This window comes from Myotis nattereri (genome assembly GCF_964212035.1).
Source record: "Myotis nattereri genome assembly, chromosome: 12".
Taxonomy (NCBI): Eukaryota; Metazoa; Chordata; class Mammalia; order Chiroptera; family Vespertilionidae; genus Myotis; species Myotis nattereri.
This window is the reverse complement of record NC_138087.1, coordinates 38,694,517-38,708,209: the sequence shown is the minus strand read 5'-3', so window position 1 is coordinate 38,708,209 and position 13,693 is coordinate 38,694,517. Positions and strand designations below refer to the sequence as shown.

Below are 13,693 nucleotides of genomic sequence, written 5' to 3'. Positions count from 1 at the left end.
AACCCTGTAATCATCTCAGCATCACGAATAATGGAACAACCCGAGATTATGTCTCCTAATGTGATACAACATGAACATATATCATCATCTATAAAATATTCTTGTAAAAAAATTGTTGACCCCGAACCTAATTAAGCCTTTGCAACTAATTTTTAGTTCAACAAACAAATAAAATAGTATATTACAAATTAATATAGTAAATTTGTATAGTAATAAATTAATATAGTAAAAAGTCAAATGACACCATCAAGAAAGAAATAAAAAATTCCAAAAAAGTGGGGGGAGGGCTGAGAGGGGAGATTTTATAGGACAATTGACTGGCCTAGTCTCTCCAACAAGTAATTTTCATTAACAAAATAAAAATAAAGAGGGAAATATTTTCTAGGTTAAGAGAGACTTAAGACAAATAACCAAATGCAATGTGTGTTTATTGATTAGAATAAACCAGTTTGATCAAACCGTCTATAAAAGCATTTTAAAATAAGTGAGGAAATCTGAATCTGGGCTTGGTAATAAATGATACAAAGAAATCACTTTTTATTTTGTTTGGAATGAAAGTGTCATTGTCAAAGAAAATGTTCTCCTTTTTTTTAGAGATCCATATTAAAGAATTTAGAAGTAAAATGTAATTTTCTTTAGTATACTTTAAAATACTTTACTCCCTAAAGAGATGAAATAAGTATAGAAAAAATGTTAACAATTTAGGGTATGGGCATATGAATGCCATTATTTAGTCTCTCTACTTTTCCAAAAGTTTAAAAATTTCACAATTTTATAATAAAAATGGGAAATCCCAAATTGTACAGGGATATATCTGATAATCCATTTCAAAGTTTATGAGATATTAAAACATTGGTAATATAGTTTATCATTTTATAAACTCCAAACGTCTGTTCTCCTCCATCAATTACAGAATCAAAGAACTAAAGTTTTTTTTTTATAAAAAATTGTTTTGTAAAATTAACATTTTTAATAAAAACCAAGATTTTTCAGATAGAGAGAATGCAGCCCCCCGTCAGATTCCAGTCAGATTTAAAAGAAGAAACTCTATTTTTCTACTATTTTCTAGCCTTTTATTGAATATTTCATAAGAAATCAAAAAAGGTCAAAGCATTTGGAATCAAAGTTCATCGTTCCCGAATATAACTCAACAGTCCAAATTAGGAGACAAGTCCATTCCCACCAATTTGCAATTACTCAAGACCAATTTTGCTTACAGTTATCAAAACTGCCTTTCCCAGAAGCCAGCCTTCTGATTATTCACTTCGCTTTAGCAAAAGTCCCCAAGAACTGAACAAAATAAGGATAAGATAGGTTAAAATGAGCTGTTTGAAATTTTGATAAATATCCAATGTTCTCTTCACCCATGCCCACCTGCCTTAGAAGTAGTCCTTTCAGAATATTTAAGAGATGGACTTCTATATGGATTCTTCATAACCACATTTAACTCTATTTTAAGCATATATTAGCTTATGCTAACTATCCCCTAAAATAAACTTTGTTCAAAGTTAATAAAATGTGTTTACCAGAGAAACCACTGTATTAAGAGGTTGAAGCATCCTTATAGTAAAGTGTGCCAAGAAATAATAAAGCATAATAATTTGCCCATGCAAATCAACAACTATAAGCTTCAAAAATATTCTGACCCACAATAAATATTGGACAGGCTATGTTTCTCTCATCCGTGGAAAAAACTGGAAGGAGTATGAGAGCTGCCATAGCTCTCCCAAGGCTCATTACGCTCCATTATTCCACAGGAACAGCTTTGTCAGGCAAGAGTAAAAGACCATTTGTCAACCTCTTTGCAAATCCCTGATTCTAGCCAATTTTCACCAATCCCAAGTGAGAGCCAGAGAGAAATTCAAGTCTTTTATCTCCAGCATCATTGTCTGCTAAGGGTTGGAGATCACAATTCCACAACCCAACTCACCCTTTGGCCCTGTTTCTCCCAATTGGTTTTGGTTATTTTTAAAAAAAAGTATTTCCTCATCCCTGAAGCATTGGGAAGGGGAAATTACAGTAGAAAAACATGAAGCATGGACAACTACAAATCTCACTGGCGATCTCTCTCTCTCTCACACACACACACACATACACACACACACACACACACACAATGGGGTGGGGAGGGGGGAAGGAAGGAAGGAATCCAAATGCCAGACAATTGTTTAGTTTCACTTTTTTAAATGTTCGCACTCATACATCTGCAGAGATTTCACTTAAAGGAAAGTTCTATGTGTGTGGGTCTGACCACATTAACAAGGCTGAAATTACCATTTAAGACAATGTTTCCCATATAGAATTCAGAGATCTCTGAAATTAGTTATCTCTCTTGTGAAAGTCCTTGAAAGGCCGCTGGATTGGGAGGAAAATAGGGATATGAGGATATAGCAACCGGTGCTTCTAGTAGTAGGATATCAAGGAAGGAGGGAGAAGGGAAGTGGGGCAGGGGGGGTCTGAGAATTCCAATTGCAAAAGAAGGCTGCAGAGGTCGTGAGAGAATGGAGAGGAAATGAGGATGAAACGCTAAGGGAGAAAAGGCATGAAATGTGGTCAAATGCCAAAGGGCATCTTGGAGAGAAGTTGGGAAATGCTTTAAGAAAGGCATTGCAAATCTATTTCTGACCATTTAAAAATGTACCCAGGAAACTGAGCCCAGGCTGCATAGCATCAAATTGATCCCTACACCATTTCCATCCGAATCAAATTAATCATAAAATAATTTCACTGGGTTCATGAGCCAACGATATTAAAAACCTTCACCGTTTGAACTTGCCAAATATGTCAGGGATCAACACTGCTGTGTGCTCTGAGACAACACTACTGTTAAATTTGGCAGACCCAAACTTTAGGGTGGAAGAAGATGACTGCAAATAGGACAATGCCCTGGGTGCACCCGGGAGGCTGTGGAGAGTGGCGGTGGTGGGACACTGCCGGGAAGGACCTGGGCTAGGAGAGTGCCGAGCCGGCAGGCAGAAGGGGGCGCGGGCGAAAACCTGGGACAGCAGCGGGAAGCGAGGGGACCAGGTAACTCACCCCGTTGGCCGCAGCCATCTGCACCACGATCTCCGTGGCCGTCCTGCTGAAGTACCTGCCGTCGCTGCCCACCACCATGGTGCAGCCCTGGCGATCGCGCAGGTCGATGGACGACAGCACGCTCTGGATGAAGTTGGGCAGGTAGTTGCGCTGGCCCTCGAAAAGCCCGGTGGGCCGCCGCAGCCCCCCTCCCCCCGTGGGCCGCTGGTCCTCATAGGGTGCCGTTGGCACGGTCAGCACCGGGATGGGGCTTCCCTCCATGGCGGCTCCTCTCCGGTCCTGCCGTGGCTCCCGGGAGCCGGAGGGAATCTGCAGCCCGGGGGATAGGGGGGGCCACCAACCTGGCGGCGCGCCCGAACTCCGCCTCGCGCCCCGGCCCCCTCCCCGAGCCGCCTGCAGCCTGCGCCCTCCCGCGGCACCGACCAGTGGATCCTCTCCAAGCGGCCCCTCGCTGCCCCAGCAAAGTTTGCCTCTACCTTCCAACAAACTTCCTCTCCAGCTGGATGGCCCTAGGGGCCCGCAGTTTTTCCCCCCGTCTGGACTCACTTTCGGGGTGTCGTTCCCAAAACCTGTTCCCAGTGCCAGCTACCCGTCCCCTGGCGGCTCCTATTCTTGTGTCTGACCCAAGCCTTCCCCAGCAATGGACTGTCTCCTGGGCCCACCGCTGCTAGAAAATAACCCGGGGGTGGTGAGGCCTGGAGGAGGATTTGGGATCCTCTCCCCTTTCACCAACAACCCTGTCTCCTTGTCCTCTGGGAGTGAGCAGTTTACTCACACAAGTTTCTCGCTGTAACAAGGACTAGGGAGGGAGTCGGGGTGGGGGTGGGGTGGGGGGACTGAAACTTTTGCCATCAGCAACAGCCCTAGCCAAAAATAACCCTGGAAAGGCAAGCTGAGAATTGTTATCTTCTGCCAGCGATGAAATTGGAGGCTGGGTGCTGTGTGTGTGTGCTTGTGTGTACACACCCTCCACCACTACCATTTGTTGCAGGGAATCACATACTGTCAGGCCCTTCCACCCAGCATGGCCCGCCCAGCCATCAACACTTTTCCCCTGGCTATCTCCAGATAGCCCACATTTCAGTGTGAAAACATTTCTTCCTGTGGTGGTTGCAACAGCAGCAACACAGACACACATTTTCTTCTTCTTGCCCTTCGCACCCTCACTAGCCCAGCTTATGCTTAGAAACAGGCTTGTCCTACACTGTATTTGCCCATATTGCTGAGCTCTTTTTAATATCCTACCAGAAATGAATGAACAAACTCAAATTAAATAAGGACTGGGTACTAGGAACTGTTAGGTCCTTTCCAGGGATCCTCTCATTCTGCAGGGGCTAGAGGTGGTCTGCCCCGTCTCCTTAAAGCTCACCTGAAATCCAAAACCAAGAAATATCCCATAGAAAATAGGAGTAAATAAAGAACAGACTAAAAAAATAAAACCCTAGAGTCCATTCCCCTGAATTTGTGGTTGAGAGAGCCTTGGCTTAGCACCAGACAGACCTCAGCCCTTCTAAGGATCTGTGCATATCTCTATAATGTGGGGTTTTTAAATCACTTTCTAATAACATTTCATTTTGCAAAAAAGGACAGTATTATTCCCAGGGAAGAGAAGGTGGTAAGGCCTTTACCCCAGTAAAGACATAGCCCCCAAGCCTACAGTTGCCCAAAAAACCTCCAGGACTTCATCTCTCCACTTTCAGCACCTGCCTCAGTCTTGATATCTCCATCATCCTGTCCCAACAAAGCTCAGCTCCTTCCACCGGACTAAAGACAAGTCAGGCACATCTCATACAAGACTTTACAGTTTTACCAGTCAAGAGGAAAGTCACTTTTCTTAGTTCAAACCCCCAAATTCCCAAAGACTCTGCTTGGCCCAGCACAAGGGAATGTGCCCAACTATACTACCAGAAAAGAACCCCACAGTGAAAGGGAAAACGATTCCTCCAAAGGAAGGAGGTGCTATGCTCCAGAGCAGCGGTCACCAACCTTTTGGACCTCACGGACCACCAGTGGTCCAACGACCACGGACCACTGGTTGGCGACCACTGCTCCAGAGGGAAGAGAAATGGATGACCAAATCACAATTGTTCACCACATCCTTCACACTTTCACTGATCAAGTCTTTTGAAAATCCTTTTTTTCTCTGAATTCACATAGCACTTTGTATCACTAATAAGGAATGTTTCCCATGTTGCTATACCTTTCTGCGCATATCTTCTCACCTCTAGCTGTATGTGACCTTGGAATAATCCCCTAACCTCTCCTCACCTTGTGTCCTCACTATAAAATGGGCATTATTATAATCCCTACCTCATAAATTGTTAGTAGGATTAAAATACTTAGTACAGTGCTGGACAAATATTAGGTATTTATATTATTGCCATAAATGTTGCATTTATCATTATTAATGAATAGCAAGAATTACGGCCTATATATTTGTAGACCACCACTGTACTTAAAGAGTTTTGGGCATAGGTGATATTTTAAAAGATTGGTGGAATTAATCTGTAGGCTTTGACAACGGGAACTAAAGATATATAGAGTAATTTGCCCTTGAAACAAAAGAAAGTTTTATAACTAAAGAAATATCTCCAAAGCTACCTCCAAATTTGGTCCAGTTAATTTTAATAAATTTGTCACAGTGAAAGAGAATGGAACCTGAGAGGGCCCCATAGATAAGAAATGTCTTGCCCATAGTTGCTCACTGGTAACATGAGAAGGTCAGATTAGATCAGTGTTTCTCAAAGGGTTTTCCTCAGAACATGAGTGCCTACCAAATACTGCACAAAACAAGAATTTCGTGGCTAAGTAACTTCTTAGAATCCTGCACATTCTACCCCATTCTTGGAGCTTCACAATGCACATTTTCATATTCAAAGCTCTGAGAGGTCCCACAGAAAAGACATTAGTTTAACTTTTTTTAAAATTCGTGCTTCCCAACCTAAATTCACAAGACCAGTTTGCTTAAGGAAAGAGACTCAGACTGCCTTTGTGACTACAGTGGTGACATCGCCCTTCCCATTTGTGTGTCCTCGGTGGGCTAGGTCAGGGATAAATACATTTTCCTGCTTCTAGGGACTGGTCACCCCTTTGAACTGACTCAGAGCTCTTGGCAGCATGGGTCACAATGAAGGGCAGCTCTGTTTGCCTAGAGATGCCTTTCAGCCTTCTCTGAGCCTCTAGTCTAGAGAAAGGCATCTCACTGAGAATTCTTGGCATGAAACAGGAGCATCTGATATGTCCTCCCTTTCCCTTGGGACTTCCTTGCTCTCAAAAAAAAAAAAAAAAAGGTGTCAGCCAGCACCTTCATGTAGAGAAAACACTAGCTGGTTCAGCAAGATCAGCATTTCCCAAAAAGAGAATTTAGGGTAAAATAAGTGTTAAAACACTACATACTTTATCCCCTATCCTATAGATTCACAAAGCGTATTAGCATATTAAAGACTGAAGTTCCATAGGAAAGAATACTCAACTTTAACCCAGATTTTCCAAATTTTATCTATGGGGCCCCTTTCCAAAACATATCAAGGACATTAATATTCTATGAAACACTTTAGATCTTTCAGGTCCCTTCCAGATAAATCATTCAATGATTCTCTTTTTTACTCATGAAGCACTGTTAAAAGATTAATTTCTGTCAGGTTTCTATTAAGAAAGTTACTAGAATTTGCAAAAGGGAGCAGGTAAAATCGCCCAATTAAAAAATATACCCTTGAGCCTGGCTGGTGTGGTTCAGTGGTGGTTAAGTGTCAGCCCAAGAACCAGGAGTTCGCTGTCCAATTCCCTGGTCAGGGCACATGCCCAGATTGTGGGCTCGATTCCCAGTAGGGAGCGTGCAAGAGGCAGCCAATCAATGATTCTCTCTCATCATTGATGTTTCTATCTCTCTCCCTCTTCCTTCCTCTCTCTGAAATCAATAAAAACATATTAAAGAAATATAAACCCTTGAGTGATTTCGAGACTTAGAATGACTTACATATATATCCTATCTAATAAAAGAGAAACATGGTAATTGGCGTACGACCGCTACCCTTCCCGTTGGCTAACCAGGGAGATATGCAAATTAACTGCCAGCCAAGATGGCGACCGGCAGCCAGGCAGCTTGAAACTAACATGAGGCTTGCTTGCTTCAGTGATGGAGGAAACCAACATTCCCCGCCTGCCTTGCCGGCCTCTGAGCCTGCAGTTTCAAACATTGTAACAAATATAGAAGCTCAAACATTGTAACAAATATAGAAGCTAAACAAAACCCCAGAAACATGCTTTCAGCGAGCCAGGATCTCAGAGCTGGAGTTGATAACAGAGTTTCAATTATAGAACGCAAACAAACCAGATACCTTCTTTCAGCAGCGGAGGCCTGAGAGCTGGAGCCTCAGAGCTAAACCTGGCCCCGAATAAAAAAAAAAAAAAGAAAAAATGAGCAGTTGGGAGCTCTAGTCACCCGCCAGCCTGAAAACAGCCCTCAGACCCTCACCCAGACTGGCCAGGCACCCCAGTGGGGACCCCCACCCTGAAGGGTGTGTGACCAGCTGCAAACAGCCATCATCCCCTCACCCAGGCTGGCCAGGCACCCCAGTGGGGACCCCCACCCTGATCCAGGACACCCTTCAGGGCAAACCAGCCAGCCCCACCCATGCACCAGGCCTCTATCCTATATAGTAAAAGGGTAATATGCCTCCCAGCACCAGGATCAGCGTGACAGGGGGCAGCACCCAAACCCCCTGATCGCCCTGCGGCTCTGTGTGTGACAGGGGGCGGGGCCACAACCTCCCTATCCACCCTGCGCTGTTCATGACAGGGGAAGGCGCCCCAACCCCCTGATCAGCCCTGCTCTGTGCCTGATAGGGGGGAGCTCCCCAAGCCCCTGATCGCCCTGCGGCTCTGTGTGTGACAGGCTGCAGCACCCCAACCCCCTGATCGGCCCTGCTCTGTGTGTGACAGGGTGCGGCGCCCCAACCCCCACCCCCCAAGGGCCCTGCTCTGTGTGTGACAGGGTAGAACCATAACCTCCCCATCGGCCCTGCCCTGAGTGTGAGAGTGGTGGCGCCCCAACCCCCTGATCGGCCCTGCTCTGTGGGTGATAGAGGGCGGCGCCACAACCCAACCCCCCCAACGGGCCCTGCTCTGTGTGTGATGGGGTAGAGCCATAACCTCCCCATCGGCCCTGCCCTGAGTGTGACAATAGGGGCGCCCCAACCCCCTGATCGGCCCTGCTCTGTGTGTGACAGGGAGCGGTGCCCCAACTCCCCTATTGGCCCTACTCTGTGAGTGACAGGGGGGAGCTCCCCAACCCCCTGACGGGCCCTGCTCTGTGCGTGACAGGGTAAGGAGCCCCAACCACCCTGATGGGCCCTGCTCTGTGCGTGACAGGGAGCAGCGACCCAGCCCCCTGATTGGCCCTGCTCTGTGCGTGACAGGGAGTGGCGCCACAACCTCCCCATCGACCCTGCCTTGAGTGTGACAGGGGGCGGTGCCCCAACCCCCCAATCGGCCCTACCCTGAGCGTGACTGAGGGTGGCATCGCAACCTCCCAATCCACCCTGCTCTGTGCATGACAGGGGGCGGCACCCCAACTCCCCAATCGGCCCTGCTCTGAGCCCGACCAGGGGCTGCACCTAGGGATTGGGCCTGCCCGCTGCCACCCGGGAGCAGGCCTAAGCCAGCAGGGTGTTATCTCCTGAGGGGTCCCAGACTGTGAGAGGGCACAGGCTGGGCTGAGGGACCCCCCTTCCCCCCCCCACCCCCCCGAGTGCACAAATTTTTGTGCACCGGGCCTCTAGTTTATATATAATTTTATATGTTCTGTTCTTCCACCCTCCCACCCCCACCTCGGATGCCCTGGCTGGCAGAGAAGGCTGGCACACACATTTGGTCATGGTAGTTAAGTATTCCTATTGAGTTGGAGTCTACTTCAGTGCACACAGGGAATGCTAAAAACATGCTGTTGACTCATTGACTCTAAGAGCCGAAGAAATGCCAAAAGTACAGGACAAGTGCCAGAAAAGCAGGTGGAAAATGTCATGAGGCAGTCATTCCTCTAAGGAAGCACCAGTTCCCTTTTTAATCTGCCCAAACACCTTTGGGTGGTGGAGAAAGCCCATTAGATTTCTCCTAAAATACCATATTCCACTAAGCCTTCTGTTCCCTTTCACTATGTCCAAATGAAATAACACACAGCAATCCCAACAGAATTTGCTGCCTCTCTACTGCCTTCATTGTAGGGCCACTAAGTGAATGTTCAAGTGATGTAAAGGTCCTTGTCTCACGTGTGTCTAGTGCACTTGTTCCTGTGTTCCCACATCTTGGACTTCAAATATTTTTTCCCCACCTTCATCAATGACTACATATGTGGCCTTGGACAACTTGCTTTCTCTTCCTAAAGCTAGGTTTCTGCACCTGAAAAATGGACATAATGCTTCCTACCTCCTAGGGTTGATGATCATATTCAAAGAGCTAATATATGGAAATTGCTCAGCACAGTGCCTGGAACATAATAGGGGCTTAATAAGTGATTGCTACAATGATTATTTTGTTATTACCATTATTATTATTAAAAATAATTTTTATTGGTGTTATGTTTACTAAATTTATTATTACCATAATAATTATAAATAATATAATAGTATAATATAATATAATGATTCTTAATCTTTGTATCGGTAGTATTGTCTTTGAGAGCAAGAATGAACTATGTCTGATTACCTTTTCAGCACATTTTCTAGCATAACATCATAGGCAAAATAGGGAACTAGCGTTAAGGATTAAAAAATTTATTTTCATTGACCCTTAAATACTTTGTAATAGTGCAAAAGGAGTTGTCAGCCTAACACATGGAAATTCCCATTCCTGTGTGGTTTGTTTTTGGAGGTGCCACAGGATGCCTAGGAATCCTGAAGGACTGCTTATCAGCCTCCCAATGCCAGCACAAGAAGCCAATGGGCAAAATAATGTGGGTGTAGTTTCCTGGCCTTCATGCACTGGCCCCAACTTTGAAAAGCACTTGATGTTAATTGACTAACTTGTAAATATTGTTTTTGGAAAGCCAATAGTTTCCTTTTAATTCAGTTTTACCTAAAAATAATAAGACTGATCAACTAGAGATGAAGATTTAATTTCCAGGTGTCCCCCAAAGTATCTAGAAACATCAATGATATATAGTAACAGATTATTAAAAACTTTAGGAAGCCTTATCAAAGTTCCTCCTGTTATAAAAGGCAAAAATATTTACTTTTCTAAAGGAAACTCTATACTCTTTGAATAGGTGAATTTTGTTAAAGAAATACAATTTAGGTATTCATTAAAAAGAAATATATTTTCTATAAATTATATTTCATTAGTCATTTTTAATCATAACCTACGTGTAATTTTTCTTTGGGTTTTTTTTTTTTTTTGGTATGGTAGATTTTTGAAAGGGATCCCCAATATATGTCTAATATCTGAATAAATATTTTAGCATTACTAGCTAAAGTCATTTCTTTTTCTTTTTTTTCCTTTCTTTTTTCTCTAGACAAGGAGGGAGGGAGGGAGGGAGGGAGGGAGGGAGGGAGGGAGGGAGGGAGGAAGATTGGTTGCCTCCCACATGTGCCCCAACTGGGGATCAAATCTGAAATCTGGATATGTGCACTGACCAGGAATCCACCCCACCACCTTTTGGTGTATGGGATGATGCTCCAACCAACTGAGCAACACTGGCCAGGGCTATAAAGTAATTTCTTAAAAACTATTTTATATTCATCTATATCATGGAGCTAAATAACAAGTATGCTGTACAATCCAGTATTCCTACCTTATGAATGGATTTTTTTCACTATGAAGTCTGGGAGAATTTGCATGACTGACAGTGAAATACTACGATATCAAAGCCAGTCAGTTTTGGAGTTGTGAGCACATGCCATCCTCAAGTCCCTAGCCCAGCCCAAGTCCCTACCCCAGGCCTAGCTCAGATGTTACTTACCTATTTATCAGGAACACTGGCCCCAACAATTCTATGTACCGTGCCCGAACAATTTTCTCCATGAGATTCTTCCAGGAAAGGTTCATTTCCACAGAGCACATATACAGAGGGCACATTAATTTGAAAATCAACTCAAGTAAATAGTGAACACAACTGCATTTTAACATAGTGTTTTCAGGACACACTAATTTAACCCAAAAGTGATGCCAATGATTGGGCTTTTATGGTCTAAAACAGCCATGGGCAAACTACGCCCCTTTGAAATGAATAAAACTGAAAGAAAAAAAAGATCGTACCCTTTTATGTAATGATGTTTACTTTGAATTTATATTAATTCACACAAACACTCCATCCATGCTTTTGTTCCGGCCCTCCGGTCCAGTTTAAGAACCCATTATGGCCCTCTAGTCAAAAAGTTTGCCCACCCCTGGTCTAAAACATGGTTATCAACTTCAAAGGGAAGCCAAAAGCACCTTCATTGTTTTGGCATTTTTCTTCCCCGTTTCTAATGTTTCCTCAGAACCTAGGAAGTGATCACTTTTCAATTCTCATGGAACTGATTTTTCCCACTTTCAGCAGGAACTGAAATCAAGCAGGTTTTTATCTAATAGCAGTTCTCTTTATGTATCTGAGATCCTCCAACATGTCTGACTTAGGGGCATCATTAGTGAGAATGGCTCCACAATAACATTTTATCATTTAACTCTACCAAGTATCCAATAGAGGATGGTATTCCCTTTCACTGTCCAAACTTCTGACAGATATTAATCATTGGGATTATGGAATAAGTAAATGGAATATCTGAAAATTCCTCCTGAATTTATGTTATTCTGAAATTTCATAACACTTTACTTACATGCTTTTGAAAAATAACAGGAAAGCATAAGAATAAGCACAGCCCAGTCAGGTGGCTCAACAGGTTGAGCATCATCTTGTGCAACAAAAGGTTTCGGGTTCAGCCCTAACCGGTTTGGCTCAGTGGATAGAGCGTCGGCCTGTGGACTGAAGGGTCCCAGGTTCGATTCCAGCCAAGGGTATGTACCTTGGTTGCGGGCACATCCCCAGTAGAGAATGTGCAGGAGGCAGATGAATCAATGTTTCTCTCTCATCGATGTTTCTGACTCTCTATCCCTCTCCCTTCCTCTGTGTAAAAAATCAATACAATATAGTTATTAAAAAAAAAAAAAAGGTTTCGGGTTCAGTTCCTGGTCAGGGCACATACCTGGATTGCAGGTTCAATTCCTGGTTGGGGCACATATGGGAGGCAACTGATCAATGTTACACATCAATGTTTCTCTCTATCTCTGTCTATCTCATTCTCATTCCCTTCCTCTCTAGAATCAAGGAAAGTATCCTTGGGTGAAGATTAAAAAAATAATAAACACAGAATTATTCTGTAAAACTTTTCTATATGAAAAGTTTTCATGGTCTTCTGTTAAGAAAAGATATAATAACAAGTGGACAGTTTGCTAATACTATATGAATCAACATATTGTGACAAGATTATAAAATCCAATAACATATAAAAATTTTATCTACCTGATAAAGATACAGTGTAATAGAAAACATTTTGAAAAACAAATGAACATTAACAAGATAAATGCTAAGATCAATTAAAAATTGGAAGATAATACCACAAATATTTAAAGACTATCACTCTTTAAATGAAATTCTTAACCCCACAAAAAATCAATTGTTCTCTCCAACAGAATTCAAATAATGTAATATATGGGTCTCCTGGCAAATGTAAGAGCACCACAGAGAAGCAGGTGTCAGAATTGCCAATTTAATGACATATTTTGCTTCCAAAACTTGGTATTTCTTACAACAGCACTCACAGGATTTGTGAAAAGTATACTATGCCTGTAAACTTATTAACATTTACTCGCTATCAGCAGAGGACAGAGACATGAAAGCACACTGAGAGAAACAGATACAGAAAGACTGACTAGTTCTTCTCTCCTACTGCTCCTGTCCCTGTTCCCAGAAATGTCGACCTTGACCTTCAGATCCGTGCATCAACTGTTCCTGCTCTTGCTCTCAATCTCAAATCAGTGGATTTCTTCATACCAGTCAGGTCTCTACACAGATTATATAAGCCTTAATTCTCACAGGAGAATTACAATACTTCATCCAATTTTCTTGATTTCAACTGTTCTCAAGAATTTGGGAGTCCATGTAAAATTCCCAAGAAATTCACGGAAGCAATTCCCAAATGGAAACACTTTGCCTCTGCTCCTTTTCAGAAGAAACCATAACCATAGAGCTTTCCTTCTCCTCTCCAAATTTTCTCTGCTCACTTGTGATTGTCACTCTTTAGTTGCCCAGCTAACAATTTCCCCATCTCTGGGGGTCCCAGTCCTGTGAGGTGAGTTCTCAGCTGTTATGACCTTATCACATAATCTTCCATTCCTGATGATATACAAAGGGTTGACCCAGCAAAGAATGCCTGGCCCAATTGGATTCTCCCTCACTGTCTCTGGAATTTGACTACTGGAACTCAGACATACAGAGACTAGGGCCACTGTGGTTTGACCATATCGATGATGGGTGCATGAGCGATTCAAAAGCTACATGTCACTCATATCCCAGGAGCTACTCTGAAACTCCTCTTTCACAATTATGGATGCTTAAGATGCCCCAATATTCCTCATTAAATCCCTCATGGTTTAAGCTAGTCACAATTAGTTTCTGTTGCTTTCA

General features: G+C 43.3%; 1 protein-coding gene across 1 annotated transcript in view; it reads right to left on the bottom strand.

The window, feature by feature from the left end:
* Positions 1-3,297, bottom strand: part of PGM5 (phosphoglucomutase 5) — a gene marked incomplete at its 5' end in the record, with an annotated part of 164,129 nt that extends 160,832 nt beyond the window's left edge. The window contains one exon of the mRNA XM_081103133.1: positions 3,037-3,297. Coding sequence (XP_080959259.1) covers positions 3,037-3,297 — 261 coding nt within the window. The remainder of the gene's footprint in view (positions 1-3,036) is intronic.
* Between the last annotated feature and the right edge of the window lie 10,396 nt (positions 3,298-13,693).